Below are 23,590 nucleotides of genomic sequence, written 5' to 3'. Positions count from 1 at the left end.
ATAAGACAACTGACTCCCAAGTCGAGAGTAAATAGTGAAAAAGTATCCCTTTGAACCGATATTTTTTATTTTTACCCATTTTTAAAAATATTTTAATAAAAATAACCAAGGTCTGATGAAAATTTTAAAAATGCCCAAAACGCGGAAAAAATTCGCGTCCCCGAATAAAAATTTGGAAGAGCGGAATAATTCCGCTTCCCCGAATAAAAATTCGGAAGAGCGGAATAAATCCGCATCCCCAAATAAAAATTCAGAAAAGCGAATAAATCCGCAGTCCAGCCCTTTTTAATCCGAATTTTTAAATGATTAAATATTTTTTTTAATTTAACGATCGTTCAGAAATTATTTGACCGATTAAAACGAATCCATTAAATCATTTAGGAAAGAAATTTATAAAAATCCTCAATGAATCCATTGAATCCATTCAATTAATTATCTAAAAATCCTAAATTAATGAGTTTTATAAATTCTATATTTTATTTGTACGAATAATTTCGTATAATTATACTTTTAATTAGAATTCAATTATTTATTTATTAATACAAATCAAATTTTAAATTTCTTTTCTAAATGATTCAATGGAATTGTAACGAATTTGTGATTTATAACTAATTATGTATTTCAAAATTTTAGATTCGTTTTAATCGGTCAGATAATTTTTGAAAGATCATTAAATTAAAAAATTTATTTAATCATTTAAAATTTCGAATTAAAAAGGGCCGGACTGCGGATTTGAATCGCCTGTCCGAATTTTTATTCGGGAAAGCGGATTTATTCCGCTCTTCCGAATTTTTATTTGGAAGCGGATTTATTCCGCTCTTTCGAATTTTTATTCGGGAAAGCAGATTTTTCCCGCGTTTTGGGAATTTTTAATATTTTCATCAAACTTTGGTTATTTTTGTTAAAATATTTTTAAAAATGGATAAAAATAAAAATGTCGGCACTCTGAACAAATAATGAAAACTTATAAAAACTGATTATTTTGTTTTAACTTTTCCTTTAGTAGCTAGACCTGAGTCAACCTTTACTTTTCAATAGACTCCCACTATCCACTTAAATTCCGATAAAAAGACAAAGTAAAAGTCCCCCTAATTCTAATTTCTCTTTGATACTTTTGTATTATACTTGAACAATGTTGAAAAATATAGCAGAAATTGACATGCATTTGAAACATTGTAGAAGCCTAGAGTCATTTATTGTTGTCTAGTTACAAGATATTTTTCTTTTTTATGGCTCGAAATTTTTCACATCTTCATATACACCAGAGGATAAGAATTGGCTGCCTGACGATCGATATGCCAAAATAAAGCAATTTCTTTTCACTCAACTTATAAAATTGAAGAGTAAATACTCCCATTGGAAGCAAAATATATCCGTTGTTTCGTCCTCTGTTTCTTTCCATTTTTAATGGAGACCTAACCTTATCATCATTTGAAGGCTCCTTCTTAATAATAATTGATAAGTTGGGTCAGTTTGTATCGGAAGCAGCTTGGGTCCGATGCCCATTGGATCCAAAGTGGTTCCAATGGGTTCGCTAACTGTCGGATCTGTTTTAGGATTCGTGCCCGCAATTTCGCGTCTACTTTAAAATCCGTGTACACAAATCCTAAAGCAAATCCAACGGTTACCGAACCCATTGGAACCACTTTGGATCCAATGGACATCGGACTCAAGCAGATCTCGTTTGTATTAGGTTGAATCAAGTCGGATCCGACTTGTTCATTTTTGTTTTATTTTAAGCTCTATTTCAAATTATTGACTCATAATGTGAAAATTAATAAATCAGCATTTAATTTCCTACAAGAACCAGTGCAACTATAGCTATTTTCAATTTGCTCACCCAATTAATTAACTAAATGGTACCTAACTATAAAGATATATAGGAATAGGCAGCTGCTACCAGGCTTTCAGAAAAAAGATATATAGGAATAAAATCTTTAAAATTTATCTTCTTTTTGATAATTTTTTATCAAAGAGGGAATTCAGCGAAGACATTTCCAGTAGTAGTATAAGGTCGTTCCTTTGGTATACATCTGCTTCAAACAAGAAAATAAATTCTTCTTAAAATATGCTGGCCAGCCATTACCAACCCTATCGAAAGGAGAATTGAGTGATTTGAGTTGATTAAACCCAATAGTATCGCCCTTTCAAACTGTGAAGGATCTGGACTTCCTTTCATGTGTGTTGCCAAAAGTGAAGAAATTTCATGACCAAAAAAGACGAAACTAGCTGGATGGTCACTTTTTGACCAGATATCAAAATTTCAAAAGCAAATGATATATAAAACTGGAAGCCCGGTTAAATAATCGGGTTGGGTGAAAGCCCGGTTTGGAAGTTTGGGCTTTTCAGAAGAGAATTTGGTATGGATGTATAAATTGGACAGGGCCTGAACTTTTTCCTTCTACAAATAAGGGCCGACCTCGAATCCGATTTTAAACATCCATTCAATTTATGGACTGAATTTGAGCCGAGGCCCGCCCATTAGCACCTCTTCCCTAGAGTCTCTGAAGAGAATAATTTACAGGGTATTCTTATTCTCTCTTTCTCAGAGGCCGAAACGCATCCGCTTCTCTGGCGCGCTCTCTTTCGATGGAAGAAAAACAAAGTGCCCTCTCTTCTTCGGCTGGAGCTGCAGATCAGGCAAAGGAGGTGCCAAGGAGTAAGAAGAGAGGAGGTTTGTGTGTGGAGGGGTATCAGGTGGAGGGGATCTCAATTGGCGGCCAGGAGACATGCATCATTTTTCCCACTTTGAAATTGGCATTCGACATTGGCCGGTGCCCGCAGCGCGCAATCTCCCAAGATTTTCTTTTTATTTCTCATGGCCACATGGACCACATCGTAAGCCCTTTGCTTCTCATTTTTTTTTTTTTTCTTTTATTTTCTTAGTTAAGCTTGTTTAGTTGTTTGGTATTTAGTACTATTCTTGAGCTTGTTTACTAACTGGCTTTGTAGCAATGAGATTTATAATTTTGGGCTTAAAAAAATGGAAGAATTGCCCAGATGTTTATGTTAACAAGTTACTGTGGATCAGCATTGCCTAGTAAGCTGTTATTATCTTCTTTTTCTTTCTTGATTCCTTTTGGGAATATTTGAACTGTTAAAACGTTTATTGATGATAAATTGGGGCACAATTTCACTTTTCATGCAATTTTGATTGAGCTAATGCTGAAATTTATAAAGAGATCTAGTCAGTGCTATATTTACACAATTTAGCTGATATATATTATTATTTGGAATTGATTTGAAGGTTTACTTGCAAATTTAGGCAAATTGGTACCATACTTCGCAAAACCAATACACTTTATCTAATACATTTTGTTTTCTTAAACATTATTAATTTGGTTCTGATAAAGAAGATCTCTATAATAAATGGGTCATCAACTAACTGGTGGCAACATGTATGTGCCTTAGTTTGTGGCTTTTTAATTTAATCCTCACAAGTCCTTTTCTGATTGAAGGGAGGTCTCCCAATGTATGTTGCAACGCGCGGTTTGTATAGCATGAAACCACCAACAATATTTGTTCCCTCCTCTTTGAAAGAACATGTTGAAAATTTGTTTAATGTGCATCGTGCCATGGACCAATCTGAGTTGAAGCACAATCTCATTGGATTGAATATAGGTACAGTTGCACTTTTGTATACTTCTTCATAGAATAAATGTATATGCCTTCCATAAACAGTGCTCTCAAATTAAGATCCATAAAACTTTAAACGATTCTCTTGTGAGTTGTAAATTAAGAAATACATGGAATAATAAGGTCCTTGGAATACTTTAAATACTTCAAGTTGAATTCATGTACTATGGCACATGATAATCAAACCATCCTAACAGTGATTTGTAAAACTATGAATGTGTTATTGTGATGTCTACAATAAATTTACCCATAATTGACCAAATTTACATTTTCTTATGCAAAATAGATGTATAAAAGAAGATAACTGTATAGATTAGAAAAAAAAATTGAACCAGGAAACATATTTATGGAATAATGCAGAACTGTATGTCTGTGGTACTAGAAGAGACAAATCTAAGAATGAATTATGTAAATTAGTGAACCAGTATCAACTTGATTGAAAATTATGGTTGGCAACTTATTATTGTGCTTCAGCACCGTGTTTCTAAAGCAATATAGTGATGGTTTGTACTGAAACCAGATCACACTATTTACATATGAATTATAAATTTAGCAAAGATAGGAAAGTTGTCCTTATATCCACGCTTTATATAGGTGAAGAATATCAAATAAGGAAGGACCTTCGAGTAAAAGCTTTCAAAACTTATCATGTCATCCCTAGTCAGGTCAGGCTTTTATGTCTTAGTTATGTATGATGAGTTGTTTATTAAGTTGGGTTCCATCCCCATGAGGCTCATTTGATGCTTCTGAGTCCAATCATTCCTTACCATGCCTTTTTCAGGGATATGTGATATACACAGTGAAGCAGAAACTAAAGCAAGAGTTCATCGGCTTGTCAGGAGAACAGATTAAGCAGCTGAAGCTTTCAGGTGTGGAGGTCTGTATTGGATTAATTAAATTTCACAAACCTTAAAAAATTAACAATTTTAGTCTTGTGATGTAAGGAGTAGGAAGGATCATCTATAGCCCCCCCCCCCCCCCCCAAAAAAAAAAAAAAAAAAAACCTAAAGTACTAAAAATTATTGCCTTACTACCATTTTCTGCAAAGCATCCCCAAAATTATGTTTAGTTTTGAAGAAACTGGGAGAGGAGGGGTATGTAAATATTTCTTGTTCTTGCAGATTTATATGAGATATTTGTCTATTTCTTTCATATTCACGGTATTTTGAAATCATAAAGGTTACTTATGAAAACCTTGCTAAAATTTTTTAATATTTTTCTTGAATGTTTTTACTACAGATTACTGACACAATCTCAACACCTGAAATTGCATTCACGGGGGACACCATGTCGGATTTCATACTTGATCCAGATAATTCTGACGTGCTCAAGTCACGAATTCTTGTCATGGAGGTACTATATACCTATAAACTTCATTCGAGTATTATGATAAGATGAACTTGATTCGCAAAGTATTAGCATCTCATTTAGTTCCTTTTTGACAAAATGTACCTCATTTATAATGTTTGAATGACCAAAGTCTAACTAGGGTTACTTTGGGTAAAGTTTGGCCAATTTGTATTATATTGAGGAACTTGATTTTACATTTAGGGATGAAGTTCTCTCAACTGAGTCATTGCTTTTGCTTATGAAATTTTGAGCTGCTTTAGTTCAAATGCTTGGAGTCTAATTCAGCATCCTTGTTCTTTCTTTTTCCTGAAATATTCATAATATGTTCAGTATCTCGATTATCAGTTTCACAGTACCTTTTGATTAGTATTGTAAGTTGACCATCGATGATATTTTACTTTGGTTTACTTTTGAAAAGTTGGTGTTATATTGATGAACTTTAGTTTAAAATTTTGAAAAATTGTGGCAACTTGGTAATTGCTTTTGCTCACAGAAATTGTGGTAATAGCTTGAATTGAAATGCTCAAATCTAATTCTAAATTACTATTCCAGAAATATTTCATCATTAATTTAGTAGCTTGATTCTTAATTTTCAGAGTACTTTTGTTGATAATGCAATGTCAATTGAGCACGCTCGAGAATTTGGACACACACATTTATTTGAGGTGACTTCTGTAGTTATCTTTCTTCTCTCTTTTGTTCTCCCGAGTTAACTATACCTTATTTATTAATAGTTATTGACTATTTTTTTGTACTTGTGCAGATTGTTAGTCTTGCTGATAGATTCCAAAACAAAGCAATTCTTCTGATTCACTTTTCTGCTCGATATAGGGTAGAGGTATGTCAAAGCTCTCAAATCTCTCTCATTTTTTCAACTAGGTTTACCATATTGTGGTCAGTATGATGAAAATATGAACCATTACATGTGGGTCGTAGATTTTTTCAACCAGTGTTTGTCATTTAAGCCTCATTGAGCTTTAATTTTACTGGGATGCACCTGGTCAGTGGTGATGCTGGTTATGGACCTGTCCCTACAATGCCAAAACTCTGAGTTGGACATGCATGTTGGTGTACAAGGTCTTACTATATGTTAGATTTTTTGCTTTTATTCATGGTACACTAGCATTCGGTTCCGAAAGGTGTTGCATATTTTTCAGGAAATTGAAGAAGCTATTTCCAAGCTGCCTTCTTCTTTTAGTGGTAGAGTCTTTGCGCTGACAGAAGGCATCTGACAATGACATTTGTCACTAGAACAAACTTATCTTTTTTTTGAAAACTTGGTAGTAGCTACCAAGGTTCACTAGAACAAACTTATCAAATACATTTTTGTTTCCTTTTTTTTCTTCACTTTTCTTTTGAAATTTACTTGCTAAAGATGTGGTGTCATATTTTCTCCTTGTTTTCTGATTTTTTTTTTCTAGTCCTGTAGAATTCTATTAAAATGTCCTTATTCAATTGGAATGTAAATAATGTGTTGACTTGTTCCCAGACACCACACAGTCTATTACTTTTGACTCCGATAATGGGGGATCTTTTGCTCTATGAACTTTTCTATTATACATGCTGGCGTTTCTACTTTAGAATACACTTTAGGGCCTATTCAGGTGTCCATATCTCTGAAGGATTTCATGTGTATATTATGAATTATCAAAAAGTATAACTAATATCTCAGGATTTAGAAGTTGGGCAACAATATGTCAATATGATTAAAACTATACACATGCGTTTAGCCATTGAAAGAGTCTTGAGTCAGTGCATTGCAATGCGCTCAGGCACAGAAAGTGTGTGCTTTGGTCAGTGATTGTTGCAACGCACTCAGGCTGTCAGGCACATAGTTTGTGTGCTGTGGTCGGAGAGTGTCACAACACATTCAAACTGCATTCTGAGGTTTGTGCACTGCAACATACTCTAGGTGTGTTACAAATGTTCATTTTCAGCCAGTGCTAACTAGTAACTACACACTTCTCTTTTCAATTGAATCTCCTTTCTTTATCGTTCAGGGATGCCAGACAGAAACGTGCCCCTCCGTTTTTTATTCGATCCTTGTCAAGATGTCTACTATTTCGTTCTCTGGGTTGTGAAGTGCTCAAGACTATAGAGAACAGAAAAAACTGAAAGGGATTGGAGAGAGAGACTCAGTTTTTTGGACTTGTCTGATGCTAGGTTAGAGCTATTCAAATAGCATGCATCAAGATTTTCATAAATAATTTTTAAATCAAGATTTTCATGCGGATCAAGTGTGTATAAATTTTGATGTGAATGAGGAGGTCTCGGTTTCAACAACAGAAACCGTCGAAACAAATATTCCACTTACAAATAATGACCATGAATCTCAATGACCAAGAAAATAATTGGCAATTTTTGCAGAAAGAGCCATAGAATACATGAAATCTCTGAGAAAGATTTTTATGAATTTTTCATTCAATTCATTTCAAATAAGTCGTATCTTTCTCAGCTTGATTTACATCTTGGTTTGATTGTCGCACCCATGCGAGTCTATCTACGTACACCGTTCGATTTAAACCAGATTAAAACATTTCAGATCCTCTACCATGGGAGCCCAACAACTCAATCAAGCCCAAAGTTAAATGATACTTCTTAAACAAGTGACGAACAAAGCCCGAAATGAACAAATGAATTATGTACAGTCGAAAATAGGGATTGAGGTGAGTGCTGCTGCCAAACTAAAACAAAGCCGTCGCGAGGTACCCACCACTAATTTCTATATCGGTGGAAAGAGCCATTTATAATTTCTATATCGGTGGAAAGAGCCACGAGACCTTTCCAATTTAGATATGTCAGGCACTCTCCCATCGGTCGATTGACAAAACAAATGACAAACATAGAAGGATATTAAAATTTTGTTGTAGACTTGTAGTACATATTCAATAAAAAAGAATGAAAAATTGCAATATCTCAATATATTTTTGTCGTTCTACTCCCATTACCTCGCCATCAACCCCACATTCCTCCGTACAAAGAAGTTCATTACATATTTCTGACTCTTCTATTATCCACACAACCTCAGCACTTTTTACCAACCCGGCATTTGAGTGTACCAGAGAAACGAGTCAACCGTGTCACGAAAGTACCGGGCTTAGCCTTGAAAAATTGTTCTTTTGTGTACTTTCTTTCATTTGTACCACCTGATTCCGTGAAGAAAGCTCCATTCTGTAGCAGGTCACCGTCTGATTTCCAGACCCAGTTCTTATATTCTCCCTCATCGGCATATTCTCTCTTTGTTACCTGTATTATTTAGGCACAAATATGAGTCATAATTGTTAGGAGCACACAACCATAGATGTAGCAAATGCAATTGAACTACCGATATTTATGAATCATACAAAAAATCAAGAAAAAAGATTTTGTTGCTTCAGTTGTTTACCTCTTTGGCTGCAATGTTGGGAGGGGCAATGTATCGGTTGCCTTGGCTAATAATGGTTGGATTCTTACTTCCTCCAACTGCATACATCAACCAATGTGTGTAGTCATTGTTTACAACATGGAAAAATCCCCATCGACACCTGACAACAGCAAAGAAGTTGTGAGTTTGTCTTGGCCATGAAATGTGCTATTTTTTATGGAAAAAGTCCTCCATCGGTCAGCTCTTCTCCATTTAACCATGCATGCACCCACTTATGTACTAACAACGAATACTTAAAATGATTGCAAATGTTTATATATGTGTTTACTATGAAATATTAATGTTGTTCATCTAACCATCTAGATATATAGTTGTTGTTAAGTAGGTGCACAATTTCAGTGGATATATGGTAGCTAAGTGGACAGTCTGGGCACTCATCTTTTATACAAAACAAAATGCAAAGATTGGTTATTATACAAAATTTCAAGTACATTTGATATGAGCACATGAGAAGTGAAGGTTCAAGTACAAGATGGGCTACAGTACCTGGGCATTCTTTGTACAAGGCCTCTTCCAAAGTGGTTAAAGGCTAGTGTAACCTGCATAAACTGGTCATCTGAGAAGGAATCACTGGCTCCAAAGAGCATAACCTGTACAGTTCATTAAAATTTTATCAATGCACTTGTACTTCCAAAATGGTAAGATATCAAAATCACAATATTTATATTATAATAAATTTATGTGTACTGATTTACTTTATTATAATTTTTTAGGACTCACATCATTGTGACGAGTGTAGTGACCATTGGAGATGGTGATGGCAGTTGAGCGTTGAACCACATCAATGAGACCATCAGCACAGTTAGACATGGACACATGGTCTATCCATACGTTGGTTGAGCCGTAGATCGTGATTCCATCCCCATCGCTTTCAGTCCTCAGTCCATAGTGATCTGTCGAGTCTCTTATCATACCCCCGGCACCTGGCTTGATATCATGTATATGAAGGTTGTGAATGATAACGTTGTGTGCGAATTGGATAGTGACCTGAGCGCCATAGGCAATGTGCACATTTGCACCACGGCCGTCGAGGGTCTTGTTGCTGGAAATCATGAGCTCTTGAGAGAGCGTGATGATCATGTCATTGGCAAAGGTGATCCAAAGAGGCTCCTTTTGGATGACTCCCCAACGGAGGGTACCAAACTTGGGGTTCACCACGTCCTTATCTGAAGCATCAGTCACAACATAGAACTTCCCGGCTGCACCACCAGTGGTGCCTGAAGCGAACCCCTTGACACACTTGGCAAGGCGCTTGCGCTCGTTTGCCCAATTTGAACGGCATCGCCAACACCTGTCGATTGGGTTGGTTGCTTGGCATGGCCCTTTGTACTTTTGTCGCAGGGTCCTTCTGGTACTTTTGGTCCTGTTTGACTCTATGAACATCTCCTCTTGATCTTCTTCTAGTATTCTGCATGTTGTGTACTTTTGCATTAGTACCTTCTCTGTTACTTGTCAATGTATAGTTGTCGATGGTCAATGGTAGTGATTAAACTAATTTACACAATTTTACTTTGCATCAATCTATATGTCACTAACATTGATTTGTTACACAACAATGAATTCCAAACGGGTTGGCCCGGTTTATTATTTTGATATTTAACTGTAAATAATTAGTTTGTCATTGGAATGTATTTCTCTCAGGGAAAAAGAGGGCTTGCCTGTGGACTGCTTTGTTGAAGCTGTTAGTTGTAGCTACAGGGTTCGGATTATACGCAGCCTTGGCCCTGGCTTCGGCCATAAGAGCCTGGTTGCTCCAGTAGGAGTCGACTTCAGCATTGTCTGCTGTTGCGAATATAGCCGATGCCACAAAAATGGCTGAGAGAAAGAAGAATGTAGCGGCTTTGGAAATGTTTTGGCCCTCCATTGAGCCTGTTGTTGTAATACGCTACCTTCTTTCACTGCTGGAGGGCCTACTTGATTTCTGCTAATATCAAAGACAGGAGACTATTATATAGGTGGTATCCGTTCTCTATTTTTAGTAGAGGTTGGAATTTGGGAGGATGAGCAAGCAGATGATGTTGGTCATGGTCAATTGCCTATCTTTAGAAAGAGAAATGTGGCTGAGGTTAGAAACTCTTAGGTGGTTGTTCTTGTCTGGACTATAAGAACGTTGAGATACATGACATATTTCACCAAAATTAGAATTGTTAATAATTATTGTTGCAACAGTGAGTTGAGCAAAAAATGAAGGATTTTGGCTTCTAGAAAGCTCCTTTCTTGAACGGTCACAACCGCAAAGTTGCTCATAAACGGGCACAACCGCACGAGATTAACAGGAGCAAATTAAAGGTAGCTCCTTTCTTGAAAATATTGTTAATTACCAGCGCAAACTCAAAAAGAAAAAAAGAAATGTTATGCATTGAATGTAATTGATTAATTAATTAGTTGTGAACAGCTTTTTGTGACTCCGATTGAGTTTCATTTTTAGCCTACTACAACTTGTGTTTGTTGTTTGAGATTAAAAATTTGATTATTGTTGTTGTTGTATTTTAAACAATAAGGATTAATTGTTTCATGCAAGTTATATTAGTGGCACTAAAAACTAGACCAAGATCTTAGCTCGTTTTTTTTTTAAAATTTTTTTTACCTCCTTTATTCCAAATTAACTCATAGCTCAACTTGTCAATCACTGTTTGAAACACGTGCCAGATATATTATTGACACGTAATATATACTCCAGTAAAAGTCTTCAAAGTTTACCAAGCAAGCTTAGAATAAACCAATTAATACTGGTATCAAATACCCAAACCGGTATGTACAGAATAAACCAAACTCGATCAAATCAAACGTACCCAGAAAAATAATGTCATCAAATAAAGATGTTCTAAACTACTGTTGCTTCTGTTTAAAATAAATATAAAGACAGAACAGAAAGGATTCATTTATTCCATTCATTACATTTTATACGTCACCAGGTACAAAATATATAAGGTCGCAGTAAATTTTATCTGATCTTGGCATAATTTTACAAGCCTCTCAGAATGTTTGAACAAATTCTAGATTAAATTGATAAGCCCCTAGGATTAAATAAATTAAAAGCTACTTAAAGTTGACCACCTATTGACCAATGTATAAGAAAGTGCTTTGCAGACTGTAATGGACCAAAAAAGAAGAACAATTTTTCCATCCCCTTTACCAGAGATTATCTTAAGATCTTATTCTTAAGTAAAATAAACCCAAAAAAAGGGGAAAAAAAAACATTACCCTTCGTAACATATCGATCAGTGGGGTTTAATTTATCATCAACTAATCATGTGAAAATGTGGGTATATATTGATAGCAACTATCAGAGTCTCAAAAAAGAAAAATGTGGGTATATATGTTAACAATATTACTGTTATAAACTTATAATAATATTAATATTAAGTTTTAACAATATCCTCTAGTAATAATTATATTTATATTAATTGTTGATCGGTCACAATTATAATTAACTTAGCCGATTGGTTAATTTAAGGCTAATTCCTTCGATTTAAAAAAGCATAAGAAATTAAATGAGGTTTTTAGACAAAGACAGCGGACACAAACAGCCAGGTTTTGCAATAATGAGCAAATATTTAAATGTTGGAGACTTGGAGGAGATCTCAAATTTATAAAGAAGGTAAGAAAACATATCGGACAGAATTTCCGGAATCATTTTCATGGTTAGCAACAATTTGATGCACATTGATTTGACGAATTGTTCAACGAGTTTTGGACAGTTTATCTGAACCATAAATCAGATCTCAACCGTTGAATTCGTATAAAAATTCACTCCAACGGTTTAGGATCTCAATGCAAATCAAACGATTTAAACTTTACTTTAAATATAATTTGTCTAAAACTTTTAGACTAAACTCAACTCCATAACAATGTGTAATCATTTCCAAAGCTGTTGCAATATTTACTGAAAAATCACAACAAGAACGGAAGAGTATTTGCAACGATAAATTAAAGTAATTATCTGCAAGGGTATACCGTCATAAAAGTATTTTTTTCTATTAGTGGCGGTAATATTCGCAGCGGTATACTGAGACAGTATCGGTCGCGAATACTTCTCCTATTCTTGTTGTGAACTAAAACACCAACAATATTCTAGTCATTGCATAGGCAGATTAGTCGTTATAGTTTAGAAGCTTGCAAATGATCGTTAATTCATTATCCGAGAGGAAGCGTTATAACTTTTTTAAATTAATATAGAAATTGTTGCAAGCAGAAAGGCATTGTTCCAATGGTTAGCAAAAATCATTACACACTAGTTAGGAGGTTGCAGGTGGAGGCAAAACTGTTGTAAGCAAAACCCTTGTAGCGGTTTATAGGAAAAGGAATACACAATTTGCAAAACAATTTAGCTTTCTTATTGAGTATTCTTTATTTAGAAATAATTTTTTTTTTTTTTTTGCTTGAGAAGGAAGGAATTTAATTGATTTTCGAAAAATCAATCCTTACGTTTGCACCGAACCATTTTTTGCAGTGAAATCGATTATTCGAAAATCAACTAATCTTTCTCTTTTCAGTAAAAAAGTATATTTTATTTCTATATAAAAATGTCTCATTGAGTGTCAAATCTAGACCGCTCTTTTTACCTGGCACAAATCTCAAAGCAGACCCCTATAGTTTCAATAGGCACCAGATCTAATTTGAATCAACTGAGATTAATTTGGGCAGTCTGTTTTGTTGGATTGTACCTCAGGTACCTGGGGGGATACGGACTCGGAGGGGGGGGCAACATTTTAGAATTTACTGGAAAAAAAAATTGAATTGTAGATATATGCTCAAATATTATTCCATTAAAATTAACTTATAATGTTTTTCACCACATAATTTTATATTAAATTAATTCGAAAATAAAAAAATTTGTATGTAACACATCACTCGTAAAGTGAATTAGGTTTCAACAATTTAAATTGATTGTTTGAATTTAATATGATAAATTTTAGAATTAAGCTTACCAAGGCCAAGGTAACCGAGATTTTTATTTTTATCCAAAAAATAAATTATTTTATTATAAATAACCAAAATCACGACAAAATTTTATTTCTACCCAAACCGTAAATAATATTTACGGTTTGAATTCTTAATTCGAACCGTAAATAATATTTACGGTTTGAATTCTTAATTCGAACCGTAAATAATATTTACGGTTCGAAGTCACAATTCAACCGTAAATAATATTTATGGTTCGAATTAAGAATTCAAACCGTAAATATTATTTACGGTTCTAATTCAATGCCACTCACGATGTCACAGCCGCTTCCCCTCTTGCCTACCTCCGAGCCGGACCTCGCCGTATCATCAACTTCGATGCGTCTAAGGTTTGTGCTGCAATTGTCACATGCGGCGGGCTGTGTCCCGGGTTGAATACGGTGATAAGGGAGCTGGTAGTGGGTCTGACTGAGCTGTATGGTGTGAAGGATATCTATGGTATACCAATGGGATACAGGGGGTTTTACACGGCAGATCCAATTAAACTGGATCCACGTTCGGTGCATGATTGGCACAAGAAGGGTGGCACTATGCTCACAACCACACGAGGCGGGTTTGATCTCCAGAAAATTGTTGATGCAATCGTGAAACATGGATACAATCAAGTGAGATGCTTGATTCATATTTTTGCTGAGTTTAAATATTTTTCTAACACAATTAACAGCACATAGTAAATATTGTGATCTTGACTTTCATTCAAACCAGAGTCCTATAGTACTTAGGTAGAAATTAAGTATTTTCTTCCACACCTCTGAATTACAAGGCTAGTTATTGCATGAATTATATACATCAGTACATGACATTGACATTTATGCATGTGTATAGTTATATGTAATAGGGGGAGATGGAACAATGAGAGGTGCGCTGGACATATACAAGGAGTTGAAACGCAGGAAGCTGAACATCAGCATCACAGGGGTGCCAAAAACGGTAGACAATGACATAGGCATCATCGACCGATCGTTTGGTTTTGATACGACTGTTGAATTAGAACCGTAAATAATATTTACGGTTTGAATTCTTAATTCGAACCGTAAATATTATTTACGGTTTGAATTGTGACTTCGAACCGTAAATATTATTTACGGTTCGAATTAAGAATTCAAACCGTAAATATTATTTACGGTTTGGGTAGAAATAAAATTTTGTCGTGATTTTGGTTATTTATAATAAAATAATTTATTTTTTGGATAAAAATAAAAATCTCGACCAAGGTAACCTTAAAACACTGAACATTTACTCCGTACAATAAAAGATACTACAATATGTCATGCGAGAATTCATATGAAAGAATATATAAGAACTGTCTCCCACTAAGAATTTATTTGCATTTTAGTCGCATCAAATACATTTTTTTTAAAGAATAAATATAAGAAGGCATGAAAAAACCGGATTGACAAAAACATAAATTAAGTAACATAGCTAAAGAGATTTTCTTTTTGTTTTATAATTACTAACGCGCTAATCTGTCATTGTTTAATATAGTTCATTCATAATTAAATGTCGTGGCTCCTGCTTCATAGTGAGATCTGTAAAATAATAAATGATAGGCAACTTGAATCTCAAAGTTTCTAAAGGGCGGTGCTATACTCAGCGCACGGATTCTAATATCAAGCCGTGCGCTGAGAGAATTTTTTTGTGATTATACCCTAAATACCCTTCATTAAAATATTTACCATTTATTCTCCTTTGTGCCCCCCTGCCCAACCCCACCTTCGTCCAAGTCCCCCCTCCACCGTCCCAGCCCCTTTATCTCTCACCTCCCCATCCTCTGTCTCGGTCGCCACTCCCTTCTCTCTGTTCTCGTTGGAGCTCTCTTCTCCCTCTCTATCACCAGCTTTGGTCTCTCTAATCTTGTTGTTTCTGAAATTGCTTAAATTATATCCGATTGCGATTGATCTCTTGAACTGCTAAAAGTTAATCTGATCTCATTGAAGCTAAATTTCGAGTTACGATATTCAAATTATTCATTAGTTCTGCAATCTGATTTGATATTGGCTCCTTATTTTACTTATTGACACTCGTGTTGGATATTGTGAATGGAGTGTGAAAAGATCAGTTTAGCTATTATGGCGGATGGATGAAGCTGCTTTGTTTGGTCCTAGCTATTTTCTTTTATTTGTTGGCACTTGCGTCTCTTGAATGAAAAAAAAAATGTTTTGTGAGATACTAATTTATTATTTAATTGAAACTGATTTCATTTAAAAAGAATAATTCGAAGTCGCTACGAACTAGTAAGGAAAAGAAATTGTTAGAAAGAACAAATTGAGAAACACGGGTCTTACAGAAAAATATATAATGTTTCACCAAATGTTATTACATAAAACTTTTTATATATCAATCTATATAAAAATAATAATAAATAGAACCTCAAAATTCACCACACTATAAGCATCAAAAGAATCTAGAAGCTCATTATCACGCTCTCACTGTTTCAATACTCCTAGCTACTGAACAACGTAATTTCCTAGTTTATTTCCTCTTCCCGTTAAAAAAAACCATCGAAGCTTTCTTGGAATTAATTTTAGTAGGTTTTCAATAAAATGAATTTGTACTCTGATTAATTAGTTTAAGCTCTTGATAATGGCGAGGCAATGTTCTCTTGCTTGTCAACAAATCTATATTGAAAGGTCACATGTAAAATAAGAATGTTGAATTATAATGAGGAGGGTTAAAATGCACCATTGGTTTTGTGCCCCAACCATACCCCATTTCTATATCTCCGTTTACAAAGTTCAAACAGTCGATCCGAACCGTTCATCTTGTTCTACATATTAAAATGTGCTTAGAGACCAAATTTTATATTTTTTGGAATTTTTTTACTATTTTTTTAGATAGGTACAAAAGCACTACATCTGGACCATCCAAAAACGGTGATTTTGTACCTATCTAAAAAATAGTAAAAAAATTCCAAAAAATATAAAATTTGGTCTCTAAGCACATTTTAATATGTAGAACAAGATGAACGGTTCGGATCGACTGTTTGAACTTTGTAAACGGAGATATAGACATGGGGTATGGTTGGGGCACAAACCAATGGTGCATTTTAACCCTCCTCAATTATAATATAGTAACTACTGAAAAATATTCTTTCTTATTTTCTTTCAGAGAATACTTACTAAAAGAGACGTCCTCTATTAATAGCATATTTAATTCAAAAACAAAAGAAGGAAGTATTTATTAAGGGTAAAATTGGTTTAAACAAAACAAATTTTTTTTCAGCTCTTATTATTAGAATCAGTGCGCTTAGAATAGCACCGCCCTTTCTAAATTGTGCCGAATAATTAAAACTCTTTTGCCTTTATTTTTAAAATCATGTCGTATTATAAATACAACATTAGAAAGAAATTATTCTGCACTCTATAATTTATGTTCTTTATTTACAGTCTAAAAATATTTATATTTATATGTACGTAGTTTATATCTGAATTAATAAATAGTTTATACCTAATATCAATAACTCATCACTTTTTGTTTTTTCGGACTACAATATAAGTTCAAATTTAATAGTTAAAAGTAGAGTTTGACTATTGTGTTATCGATAGTATAAGACATTATGTGCTATTATCTCAAAAATTTATCAAATAGATTTCAAATGATGAAGTCAAACTGTTGAAATCAATTTATTTCGCGAGTAATCCGCTTACTTGCAAAGTTTATAAAATTTCGACTTCATGTAGGATAAAGTCAAATAGTCAGAAACGAGGATTTATAAGTAAATTTTAATGTTTTTTTTTATTTATCTTTTTTTACGGTTTGACTATATACTTAGGGTGTGTTCGGTGTGCCACTGTGTCCGTGGGAAAAAAAATCACTTAGAGTGATTTTTTTTTACCCACGTGCATAGTGTTTAGATCATTTAAATTGGACCTGAATCCAAACCCATTCCCATTCTCATCTGACAATCGAACACACCCTTCAAGAATTCGAATAAATTAGGGTTGCTCGTGAGCCAAGTTAACTCGAGTTCTTATCCAGGTTTCGAGTTGAAAATCTAACTTGGAATCAACTCGTGGGCAATTCAAATCAACTCGTGACTCGTGAGCCAACTCGCTAAATTTGTGATTTTGATTTTGATTTTTTTTTTTACAAATGACCCATAGGCTTTCCATTCATGCGTAATATTGTGCATACAAAATGTATTTTATATTGATAATAGTAACATACAAAAAAGTTGTCACAATAAGGAGCATAAGTCACGAGACACGAGTCACCATATATATAATAACAGAACCACAAGTCGCTTACAAATCTGGCATGGAAAAGTAGCAATGTGGGAATTAAGTGGAACTTTGGAAAATATACTACTAACACGAGTTACGAGTTGTTTATCAGCGTTTTGGGACCAATTCAAATTTAATTCGTGAGTCAATCGAGTCAGTTAATTCAACTCAGTTGTAACTCGAATCAATTTTAGTTTGAGTTGTTGATGAGTTGAGTTCGAATTGATTCTAAACGAGTTATGAACTATGAGCATTTTGTGCAGTTCCAGAATAAATGCATCACTAATGAAGCAAATTGGTTTCAACAGTTTTAGAATCGCCGCTTGAAATTTATATGATAAGTTTTCGAGACGATAACACAGCATGTCACTAGCTATACTATCAATAAAACACCAACCAAACTCTTAAAGTAGAGTTTGACTAGTGTGCTATCGATAGTATAAGATGTGTCATGCTATTGTCTCAATAACCTATCGAATATGTTCGAAATGACAAATTTAAATTATTAAAACTGATCTACTTCACGAATAATGCGTTTACATAAAAATATAAATTTTCGATTTCATTTAAAATGTAAACTAGTCAATTGAAAATTATAAATTAATTTTAATGTATTTATTTTTTATTATTTTATGACTATTTAACTTTATATCAAATAAATTCAAAAATTTATAAATTTTATATATAAATATATCACTTGCAAACTAAATTGATTTCAACAATTTTAATTCATCACTTAAAACTTATCCGATACATTTTCAAAATAACAACACAACATGTCACTATATTACAGCTAGCCAAACTCAAATAATAATAAAAAAGTTACTATTGTTTCTCCAACTTTACCCACCAATAATAACAAAATGAAATTCAATTTCTATCCTCCCATTTTTTTTTCTTCTAGGACCTGTTCGGTTGTGAAAATGAGAATTTCAATTTGTCAAAACCAAAATTATTTAATTCACGGAAAATTTTAGAATATAGATGTTCAGTAAATACATGGAAAATTTATTAGGATGTTGGTTTATTTTTTTTTATGGAAGATGTAATACTACAATCAATTCAAACTATATAAAGTGGAGTATGACTAATATAACACCAGTGTCATTTCAGTCTATATAACACTAACTCCAAAACTTATCAAATCGAGTTCAAATGGTGAATCCAAACCGTTTAAACTAATTTACTTTATGAGTGATGCGTTTACATGCAAACTTTTTATATTTTCGAGTTATTTTAGTATCAAATCAAGCGGCAAAAAAATTAAAAAATGAATGTATTAAAATTAAGTAATTAACTTAAAAACTCACACATTTGACCACTTGACTTGATACCAAATAAACTCAAAAACTTATAAATTTTACATGTAAACGCACAGCTATTGAAGTAGATCGATTCGAACAGTTTGGATTCACCATTTGAATTCGATTTGATAGGTTTTGGAGTTAGTGTTATATAGATTGAAATGACACTGATATTATATTAGCCATACTCTATAGTGTATTAATACTGATTATTTTGACAAAAAAGCAAGGCTGTCGACCGAAATTTTTAAATATAGCATAATCCAAAAAATAATAAACCAAAACACCATTTTTCGGCCAAAATTATAAAAAATGACATGGCCGCATCTAGGAAAAGCGGGCACCTTTTTGGTGGCCGCATCTAGGGAAAGCGGCCAATATTTTGGGCTGTTTCTATGGGATGGGGGCACGGCCGCTTCTAGGTGATGCGGCCACCCTGGCTATTTAATTTTTTTTTTTGTTTGATTTTTTGTTTTCAATATTTGTAGGCTGTGTATGGTGTTTAATTTGGAAGCCGAAATTTTATTTGAAATATTAGATTAAGATACGCCTAAATAAATATTCCATATAAGTACTACTAAATAAAATTCTTAAAACTATTACAACAAACAAGCAATGCAATCACAACATAAAATTGATTACTAGATAAAAATATATTGCTTGTCTCTCTCTCAACTTGAAAATTGACAAACAAAAATATATTGTTATTATTAGTTTTTTTAAAAGCTGCAATTTAATTTAAAAATATGAGTTAACTACCTCGTGCATCTCGAGCAGCTCTGTTTTGTTGTTCTTGTGTATCTCGGCGAGCCTGCTGTCATCTCCTTCTATTATGCAGTAAATCAAGCCACATCGGAATCCTATTGACTCGCCTTCGACCCAGAGTAATATTTTTGTCATTTGGAACAAGGGTTGGGCCTTCATTTTGCGGCCAATCAGACTGATTGTCATACACATGCCATTCACCCATCCATGTGTTGATCAGTGTCTGGATGTGGTAGTAGCTATGTTACCCCGATACGCCAGTTTAGGCTCCGTACCTGTATCACACGCATATCGGATACGGATACGCACCCGATACGCACCTGATACGGCTCCGATACGCCAGCTGGCGTATCAGCTTACTCAGCCGATACGGTCTCCGATACTCCGTTGACACTCACAGATACGGCCGGATACTCTCAGATACGGCTGGATACTCTCGTGGACCACGCGCCGCGCCTGTGGACCGCGACCGTAGACCATGCACCGAGGCAGTGGACCGTGCCTGTGGACCGCGAAAATCTCCTCTTTTTTCTGCTTGAAGCGGGATTCGATCTTGGGTCTTCCTCTTTGGTGCCAAAACTCTTAGCCACTACACTAAAGTATGCTATGTGATATATTTAGATTACTATAATATTTAAGTTATACTTAGATTAAGTCTTTATTTTTTCTACAAATTTGATTTAAATTATGATTATTCAAATATAATATATAAGATAATAAAAAAAATATATATATATAATAGACGTATCGTATCCTAGATTTTTTAAGATTGTCGTATCGCCGTATCCGTATCGTATCTGATACGATACCCGTATCCGTATCCATGCAACATAGGGTAGTAGTAATGTACGAAACTGCCAAGGTCGATGCCTCGGAGACGGCACACTGCCAGAACATGAGAACACGATATTCTGTTTAATTGCGGCTTCTGGCATGTGCATGTAACCGTGTTATCATCCGTGATTACCATCGTGTATTTGTAATTAGCCTTGGTAAACCGGCCAGAAGCATCAGACATGTATGCATTAACTTTCTCTTGTGTGGATGTTACCTCAAACTCGTTCCAGTTGCCAAATCCACCGAGCGTTGTCATAAATTGTGACCTCCCGCACCGTTTGTTAATCAACTACGAAAAAATTGATGATATTAATGTATTTAAATAATTTCATGAAAATAGAATATGATACCTCGCATATTTAGCCTATATTTGACTTGATTTCGTACCAAATTCACGTTCTAAATTGTCAAAATCATGTGCATTTCATTGATATATCCTTAGAATTTGGTACTGCTGAGAGTTTGTTTGTTTTCTGCAGGATTGGAGCAAAATACACGAAGAAACGGTGTTTTTGGACTCCCTGGTACGACCCTTACCAGGCTTGGTACGGGCCGTACCAGACTTAGCCGATCCAGCTTTTTCCCATCTTGTACGGCCTAGCCGTACCACCTTGGTACGGGCCGTACATAGATGCCGCTTGACAGAATTCAAATCTTGGAAGAGTCTATTTAAAGCGAGGGATCTCTCCATTTTTGAGAATCCCATTTCCATTCATATTTTCATTCCAGATTGAGAGCTCAGAGAAAGAGAGAAAGAGAGCAAAGGAGCAAGGAGAGAAGAAGAAGGAAGAGGAAGAGGCGAAAATCGACGGATCAACCCCTTCTCCACTCCCGATCTTCGATCTAATTCTATCATGCCTCTCTTTATCTCTTTACTTGTATTTCTGGACAGATCTATGACTTGTGAGTAGTTGATCATTGTTTCTAGGGTTTGTAGATGGATTTTCTTGATTTGTGTTGCTTTTCTTGATTTGGATCTTGTATGAACTCTTTTGATTGTATTGATTGTGTATTTGCTTGTCTTGATTGCTTTGTCTTTCTGTGATTGCATGTGGTGTGCCTATAGTGGTAGATCAACCCTAACAAGGTCATGTGACCATTGCCTTCTCTCAACCAAACCAATCCCTTTAGGTAGACTTGTTCGAATTGAAGCCGAAAGGTTGAATTCTCCCCTAATTGACAGATTAGAGGATACCTTAGATCTCCAATCAATCAACTAGAGGATCTGGACCAAAACACGAGAGTTGAGGTTTAGAAACCCTAGAAGGTGAAGAATTGACTCCAAAACCTAGATCTTGAACCAACAAACGAGAGTTGAGGTTTGGGAACCTTAGGTATGGTCAATTGAACCTTTCTCAAGAGTTTAATACAAGGTACCAGCAAGAAATGCATCAACTCGAACTTGTAAGCTCTGTTCTGGTAAATCAGTACGGGTCTTACAAGAGTGGTGCGGCCTACCCATACCAAGCCCACACGGCTTGGTGGAACAAGGTTGGTGCGGCCTAGCCGTACCAACTTGGTAAGACCCGTACCACTAGAGGCAAATCAGAGATGAAGTCTGAAACCCTTGAAACATCTTTTATCCTAAATCAAAACACAGTTTATACCTTTCCTTGCACAGTCACTATTCTATTGCATTGTTTGATTGTTTGAATTGATTCTTTAGGAAAATTAAATATCAAAACTCCTTCTTTCTCACTTCTAGTCTTTAGTCAAGATAAGTAGATTCTAGATAAAGAAACCGTCCCTGTGGATCGACACCCGATTATACTCCTCGATAGGGTTGTGCACTTGCAACCCTAATCGGAAGGTGTAACCGCGGTTTTAAAAGGTACGCTCCCAAGCGTACCGAAACTTGCGTTGCGCTTTCACGCGAACAAGTTTTTGGCGCCGTTGCCGGGGACGGCTACCATTTTCTGGATTTTTGCTTATCTTAGCTAATCTAGATTTTAATTTGTATTTTTTTCTTTTATTTTTCTCTTACCACAGGAACACAGCTGTTCCTGCACAACCACCTCTCGACGCGCCCCGCATCACAACCGACGCGACTCGCGTGGAAGAGACAGAGAAGCTCAAGACGCTATGGCAACATACCAACAGTGGTCCGGCCACGACAATTCTCGAGGAGGAGGAGGCGGTCGATACAGGGTTGATCAGATCACAGCTCTATATGCTAGAGCTGCCGAGTTGGAGGAGTCCATGCAAGAGGCTTTAATCAAAATGAGCATGAAGGCAGTCGGTAACCATCAACCACAGCCATCTGTCATGTGTGGGGACATGAGGCACTCTTATGAGTATTGCCCACTGGCAGAATGGGATGAGAAAACCGAACAGGTCAACTATCTCAGCAACTTCAGTCGCAATTTCTACAACAATGCACTATTCGATAACTCAAACAACTGCTCATTCCAATCCGATCCACCCGGGCCGTACATTGATCCCGCTGTGAGTAACTTCACACACGAGCAAGGGAAAATGAATCAAATCATGTGGGATCAAATGCAATCTATGTCTACTCAACTAGCTGCTCAGAACAAGTTGCTGGAGCAGTTGAGTCACATAGTCACCTCGAGCCAACCTCAACCTGGAAAGCTACCTGCTCAACCAGAACCAAACCCAAGAGGAGAGGCAAAGGCAATCACTCTGAGAAGTGGGACCCAATACAAGGAACCAGCCAACCTAACAGGTCAGATCCCATCTGACGCGACCCGCATTCCAGAGATGCGACTCGCATCAAGCTCTGAAAAGGTGAGTCCTGGTCGCATAGGATCAACTGAACCCGCATCGTCGATTGAAGAGCCAGTGAATGCGACCCGCATCACAGACACGCGACCCGCATCAGGTGAATCTAAGGGCCAGGAAAAGAAGGAGGTTGAGAAACCACAACCATACCGGCCGCCTATTCCTTTCCCTCAGAGGCTAGCTGAACCAGGAACATGCTGCACAATCAACATGGAGGATCAATTGGCTAAGGGACAACTTCGCGAAGGATACAGGAGCACAGTTAAAAATTACCCTAATTATTTATCTGAGTTGCAGGTTGAAACAAGCGAGTTGGAATCAGTGTATGGAGCAGATGTGACTAC

The 23,590-nt window shown here is 35.5% G+C and overlaps 2 protein-coding genes and 1 pseudogene across 4 annotated transcripts; 2 read left to right on the top strand and 1 right to left on the bottom strand.

The window, feature by feature from the left end:
- Positions 1–2,560: 2,560 nt before the first annotated feature.
- TRZ1 (tRNAse Z1) lies at positions 2,561–6,478 on the top strand. Its single transcript, XM_078321411.1, has 8 exons — positions 2,561–2,838; positions 3,459–3,621; positions 4,231–4,301; positions 4,418–4,513; positions 4,876–4,989; positions 5,583–5,651; positions 5,750–5,824; positions 6,144–6,478. Exons 1-8 carry the CDS (start codon positions 2,590–2,592, stop codon positions 6,216–6,218), a joined length of 912 nt encoding a protein of 303 aa, XP_078177537.1. The 5' UTR covers positions 2,561–2,589; the 3' UTR covers positions 6,219–6,478.
- A 1,415-nt stretch (positions 6,479–7,893) lies between these two features.
- LOC144572031 (pectate lyase-like) lies at positions 7,894–10,584 on the bottom strand. Of its 2 annotated transcripts, none has more exons than XM_078321420.1 (5): positions 10,069–10,573; positions 9,131–9,818; positions 8,897–9,000; positions 8,372–8,510; positions 7,894–8,232 (listed from the first exon to the last, which is right to left on the bottom strand). In XM_078321420.1, the coding sequence occupies exons 1-5, from the start codon at positions 10,272–10,274 to the stop codon at positions 8,011–8,013; spliced, it is 1,359 nt and encodes a 452-aa protein (XP_078177546.1). In that variant the 5' UTR covers positions 10,275–10,573; the 3' UTR covers positions 7,894–8,010. The 2 variants fall into 2 exon arrangements, with proteins under 2 accessions (XP_078177546.1, XP_078177547.1); XM_078321421.1 differs by having other exon boundaries at positions 8,130–8,232; positions 8,331–8,510; positions 10,069–10,584.
- A 3,033-nt stretch (positions 10,585–13,617) lies between these two features.
- Positions 13,618–14,374, top strand: LOC144571918 (ATP-dependent 6-phosphofructokinase 2 pseudogene; annotated as a pseudogene). The gene is made up of 2 exons (XR_013517611.1): positions 13,618–13,980; positions 14,201–14,374. The product of XR_013517611.1 is annotated as an ATP-dependent 6-phosphofructokinase 2 pseudogene (transcript).
- The last annotated feature ends 9,216 nt before the right edge of the window (positions 14,375–23,590 follow it).

The sequence above is a fragment of the Carex rostrata genome, chromosome 19, assembly GCF_964058835.1.
Source record: "Carex rostrata chromosome 19, lpCarRost1.2, whole genome shotgun sequence".
NCBI lineage: Eukaryota > Viridiplantae > Streptophyta > Magnoliopsida > Poales > Cyperaceae > Carex > Carex rostrata.
The sequence above is the reverse complement of the archived record's forward strand: the minus strand, read 5'-3'. Positions and strand labels throughout refer to the sequence as shown.

Excerpts from the sequence above, each read along its gene's own strand:
- TRZ1 (XM_078321411.1), top strand. The coding sequence starts at position 2,590 with ATGGAAGAAAAACAAAGTGCCCTCTCTTCTTCGGCTGGAGCTGCAGAT. Across the intron at positions 4,302-4,417 it reads ATCATGTCATCCCTAGTCAG|GGATATGTGATATACACAGT; the intron begins GTCAGGCTTTTA and ends TGCCTTTTTCAG. Across the intron at positions 5,652-5,749 it reads GACACACACATTTATTTGAG|ATTGTTAGTCTTGCTGATAG; the intron begins GTGACTTCTGTA and ends GTACTTGTGCAG.
- LOC144572031 (XM_078321420.1), bottom strand. The coding sequence starts at position 10,274 with ATGGAGGGCCAAAACATTTCCAAAGCCGCTACATTCTTCTTTCTCTCA. Across the intron at positions 8,511-8,896 it reads CTTGTACAAAGAATGCCCAG|GTGTCGATGGGGATTTTTCC; the intron begins GTACTGTAGCCC and ends TGCTGTTGTCAG. Across the intron at positions 8,233-8,371 it reads CCAACATTGCAGCCAAAGAG|GTAACAAAGAGAGAATATGC; the intron begins GTAAACAACTGA and ends TAAATAATACAG.